This window comes from Arachis ipaensis, chromosome B5 (genome assembly GCF_059453495.1).
Source record: "Arachis ipaensis isolate K30076 ecotype BB chromosome B5, ASM5945349v1, whole genome shotgun sequence".
Classification (NCBI taxonomy): domain Eukaryota; kingdom Viridiplantae; phylum Streptophyta; class Magnoliopsida; order Fabales; family Fabaceae; genus Arachis; species Arachis ipaensis.
The window spans coordinates 35,949,994-35,955,420 of record NC_142440.1 but is presented as its reverse complement, the minus strand read 5'-3'; the positions used below and the strand labels follow the sequence as shown (position 1 = coordinate 35,955,420).

At 45.2% G+C, this 5,427-nt stretch overlaps 1 protein-coding gene across 1 annotated transcript; it reads left to right on the top strand.

The window, feature by feature from the left end:
- The first annotated feature begins 257 nt into the window (after positions 1-257).
- Positions 258-1,304, top strand: LOC148563843 (uncharacterized). Its single transcript, XM_088486962.1, has 2 exons — positions 258-503; positions 624-1,304. Exons 1-2 carry the CDS (start codon positions 258-260, stop codon positions 1,302-1,304), a joined length of 927 nt encoding a protein of 308 aa, XP_088343088.1.
- The last annotated feature ends 4,123 nt before the right edge of the window (positions 1,305-5,427 follow it).

Here is a 5,427-nt window from a genome sequence, read left to right as displayed (position 1 = left end):
TTTTCGTAATTCAATTTGATAAGTGAATTATTTTCTTGACTAAGAGTTACAAGATAACCATAGATTGCTTCAAGCCAACAATCTCCGTGGGATTTGACCCTTACTCACGTAAGGTATTACTTGGACGACCCAGTGCACTTGCTGGTTAGTTGTGCGGAATTACATAGTGTGAAGTAAATTTCGTGCACCAGGGCAGCTGTTGGGAAAGGGACTCAGTCAACCTCTGTTGAAGTGCCTACACCCCGACCAAACAGACTATGTGCTTAGAGAGGTCCATGAGGGTGCTGCGGACATCACATCGGGGGCAAAGCCCTAGCAAGAAAGCTCGTCAAAGCCAGTTATTTCTGGCCATCAATGATGAGGGACTCCAAAGAATTTGTAAGGAAATGCGTCAAGTGCCAAGAAAATGCCAACTTCCACAAGGCGCCGGCCTCCGAGCTGAGCCTGTTGACGTCCTCCCGACCTTTCTCACAATGGGAAATCGACCTCTTGGGGCCTTTCCGGTTGGTCTGGGGCAAGTCAAGTATTTCGTTGTTGCTATTGACTACTACACCAAGTGGATAGAGGCCGAGCCACTGGCCAGTATATCCTCATCCAATTGTAGAAAGTTTATGTGGAGATAGGTGATAACCCGATTCGGCATCCCAGAGGTCGTTATCTCTAATAACGGGACGCGGTTCACCGACAAGAAGTTTGTGGAGTTCCTCGCCGATTTGGGCATAAAACAAAAATTCTCATCTGTAGAGCATCCCCAGACGAACAGCCAAGTTGAGGCCGCAAACAAGGTCATCTTGCTAGGCTTCAAGAAGCGGCTTGACAATAAAAAGGGTGCATGGGCTGACGAACTTGCCTCAGTTCTCTGGTCATACCAAACGACCAAGCAATCGTCCACAGGAGAAACCCTTTTTCGCCTGACTTACGATGTGGACGCAATGATACCCGTAGAGATCGGCGAGCCGAGTCCACGATTACTTCTGAAGGGAGTAGAGGAAGCTGTGGAAAAGGACCTAGCAGATAAGGCTAGGGAGATGGCCAATTTGTCAGAAATAGCACTAAAGCAAAGAATGGCCCTGCGCTACAACACCAAAGTGCTCAAGAGAGAATTTGAACAAAATGACCTCGTCCTGCAGCGCAACAATAACGAGCTTCCGACCCAAGGGGAAGATAAACTGGCGGTAAACTGGGAAGGCTCCTACAGAGTCAAAGAGGTGATTGACAAGGGCGCCTACAAATTGGAGAAGCTCGATGGCAAGGAAGTCTCGAGAACCTGGAATGCAGGTAACTTGAGAAGATTTTATTCCTAGCTCAAACACGCCGATTAGGCGATCTGGCGAGCTCAGTGATTTACCTTTGTTAAGTACTTATTATGGCAATAGACTTGTTTAACTATCGACTAATGTTTACTTGTCAAAATTACCTTCCCACTTGCTTTTCTCCATTTACGCATCCCACGATAATAAGTTCCTTATAATACATGTTAAACGGGACCACGATACGGTGCCCCGGGACTGATCACCCTGGGAGCCAACTAAGTTAAAGCCATAACAAACGGCTACAGCAATATTAAAGCCATGACTTGGCTTCGCCGAATTACCAACACAACGGTAAACAAACACGAGCGACAACCCAATACCAACAAAACGGTAACAAAACAGAACGAAAACGCTACTAGATAAGTAGAGAAAGATGATAATCACAAACCGACCAAGCGACTATTAAAGTATATCAAAAAGTAAGTTCCACAAGTTCTACAACAAAATCACAAACTCCATACAAAGATACAAGAGGTCATTTCTTGGGCATGTCGACAATCTTGCCATCCTTGATTGTCTTAAAGACCCCAATTGCCGACGTGTCGAAGTCGGGAACCACGATCTTCACCTGGGCTTTAAGAGCCTCTTCAGTCATCAGGATCGCGCTTTTTCCCTACTTCACGGTCTCTTTATGCTTCTTCTTGAATTCTTCGGCTTCAGCTTGAGCGGCATTAGCCGACGACCCGACCTTGCGCGGCATTGAGCTGGCTTTCCAAAGTCATCTCCCGCTCGATAAGACGGGATACGGTAGCATCAGAGGTCTTCAATTTTTCCTCGGCAGACGCGGCCTTCTCCTCGGCAGCCTTAAGCTTCTCCTCCGCCTTGGACAGCCGCTCCCGAAGCGTTTCAACTTGAGTTTTAAATTAATTATTGGCTGTAGCAGCAGATTCGAGCTTCTTACGCAACGACTGCATCCCCGACAACTCGAACTCGGCCCTCCGAGCTATAGCAGCGCCGCGGAGGAGGGTACGATACATCCACCTCGCCTGTCCCGCAAGGTCGGAGCCATGGAAGTGTTCCTCCGTGCCGGGAAGCAACTGGGAGTCTATGAAGGCCCCGGTGTCAAAGTTCCTCTCCATCACGGTGAGGGCTCCTTCAGGGCTGGAGAATGACCTCTGCCTCTTGGGGGTGGGGATAACCTTCAAGTCATCATCATCCTCGACTTGTTGAGCGGAGGTCGAATGCCCAGTACCGGCCGCCTCCTCATGAATAGGGGAGACGCGCGTCCCATCAGAATTTTTGTCCGACATCTCGGCATCACGGGGTGAAGGCACCGCCTGATCTTCCTTATTCTCAGGAGGGGCCTCCGGCTTCCCGTCAGCCTTCTCTTCGTTGCTCTCCTCCAAAAAAGTCTTGTACAGACTCTCAAGGCCTGTCACCTCGGCAGACATTCCCACTGCAACAAATAAATAAATAAATTAGTCGTGAAATCGGTATAACCAATCAAAGCAACAGTAATGCAGGCAATACAAGTTAGAACTACTCACAAATATAAACTCTGGCGACCTCCCGGTCACCCATCAGAAGGTGGGGATTCACATGGTTTCTCTCAAAAACAGCCAACAACACGTCGACAATCTTTTTTTTCCACAGCGGACATCCCCTTGTAAGTCACCTTAATAAAGGTATTGGACCCCGCCCCGAAACTCCAATACGTCGGGATGAGGCGTTCCCCCTCTAACGACAGCCAGAAGAGATGGCGACCCTTGACTGGACGCACCTTAAAATACTTGTCCTTAAACCCATGGTAAGAATCCTCGAACAAGCCAAAAATCTTCCGACCTTGGGCAGATCAGAAGGACATGAACCCTTTCCTCGCTTTTCCTTCTTAGGAAGGATTCATGAGGTTGAAGAAATAAAGAAAAACATCGACGGATATCGGCAGCTCTAAGTATTCACATACCATCTCGAAACAGCGGATGGAAGCCCAACTGTTCGGATGCAGCTGCGACGGCGTCACGGAGATCCAGTTAAGGAGCGCCATTTGAAAAGAAGAAAAGGGAATACGAACCCCTACTTGGGTGAACATTGACTTATAGAACCAAATCCAATCGGCAACCCGGGGAGAGTGGAAGTTGAGTTCGTATAGCCGTTCGTTGGGGGCAGGAACAAAAACGTTGTAGTTGGCCTTCTCGTCAGTCCCGCCACACAAGTACTCGGCCTGACGGAACTCGGTAAGCTCCTCCAAGCCCATCTGGTTCGGGGACTCTTTCACGTCAGAGGTCACCCAAGCGTACGGGTCGTAACCCGTTCTGGAGGTGGGAGCTCGTGAAACGATGCGAGGTATACCTACAGTGGGGGCACCACTTGGTTAGTCTACGAGGTCGGGAGCTCGGAAAAAGCCCAGAAACTACATTTAGCCTATTTAGTAACTAAAGTTAAGCATGGTTGAAGCAGAATCCAAGTAAAAGCCTAAAAAGCTACTACCCTAGAATGGTAACCCCCCTAACGCACCTACTTAACACTAAGGCTGTCTAGCATACAAATCAAACAAGCAGCATGCATACAGAAGAACTGACGATGAAGGTAAAATGAGCATGAAACAGAGAGCGAGGAAATGAATGCTTACCTGGATTAGTTGCGAAGATTCGAAAGAGAAGGAAAAGGAGCAAATGCACAGGGATGCAAAAAGGATACTCTGGGAAACTCGAGAGAGAAGAAGATGGAGATGGAAAGAGTGAAGAAATGAGATGAAAATAAAAGGCAAAACTGGTTAAAACTGCCAGACTTAAGAAGTGCGAAAGGCCAGGGGGCAAAATAGTCTTTGCACGCGGGGTTTTGAAATAACCCATTATGAGCATTTAATGCTCAGCGTGAGGAACGAGGCGACGAGCGGTTACCCTCAACAACGAATAGTCACGCGCGCAAGAGGCACGTCCTCTCCACGAGCGGCCGACCTGGCGACAACGCATGAAAGAAGAGACAACACGCCACCAACGACCCTCACGATCATTGCTGGCGCATTGGGGGCACTGTTACGGCCTGGCCCAAACATCACATGGGCTGACCCGACCTACGAACCACCCGACCCGAACGGTCGGGTGCGAGGCGTTCAAGTAACGACCCGGACACGCGTCATAGACAGCTATCCACTACAGCTGTATAAGGAAGCTTCGAGGAAGGTGGGCTTTGCCCTTGTGGGACCCGCCTCTAACACAGTATATATGGGGAGGGTCCTAACCCTCCCCCAAGATAGGTCACATACCATTGTCTCACTTTTCGCCTGCACACTTGACTGACTAGAACGTCGGAGTGTCCTTGCAGGTGACACCCCCATTCTCCACACGAAGAGCTCGGGACGTCGGCTGCACCCTCTTCAGCCTAGCAACCCGAAACCAGACGATTCCCCCTCTCACCAACCGAAGTACCAACCCGAACCGTCCGGTACCCAACCTACCGTACAAAATATAATAAATAAAAAATTAAAATTTATTTAATTAATAAAAATACAACCTCTTTCCTTAATAAAAGAGAGTTAAGGATAAATATTGTGGTATATAAAACTTTAAGAAAAAAGTTTGAGAATCAAAATCTTTTAAAATTGATTTCATTTATACAACTTATTTATATTTTAATTTTTTATTTCACTCTCTTATCATTTCACTCATCACATCTGTAACAACTCCTACATATTAATCATATTAATTATAATAATATATTTTTAATTATTAGACATAATCGAATCATATATTAATGTTCCCTTTTATAATTTGATATTCATATTTTAGGATTGCAATAAAAACTAATAATAATAAAAAATAATAATAATAATAATATTCCTTAAGTGGCCGTTAAATGTAAATTGATCCATATAAGATAAAAGTTTTATATAACCACTAATTTATTGATTTATCTCATCATTATCATTGGAGGCAGTCGAAGTAACATAAAGACCATCTACGTGTAGAGACAAAAATTACGACTTTAATGTAATGCAATTGAAAGCAGAATCAGAAAGCTTGATGCATCAATTCTTGAAAATAATACTTAAATTAATTTATTTAATTGATAAATTTATTTATAATATCTATAAATTTATATATATAATATTCATAATTTTATATTAATAATATTTATAATTTTATATTTATAATTTTATACATATGATATTCAT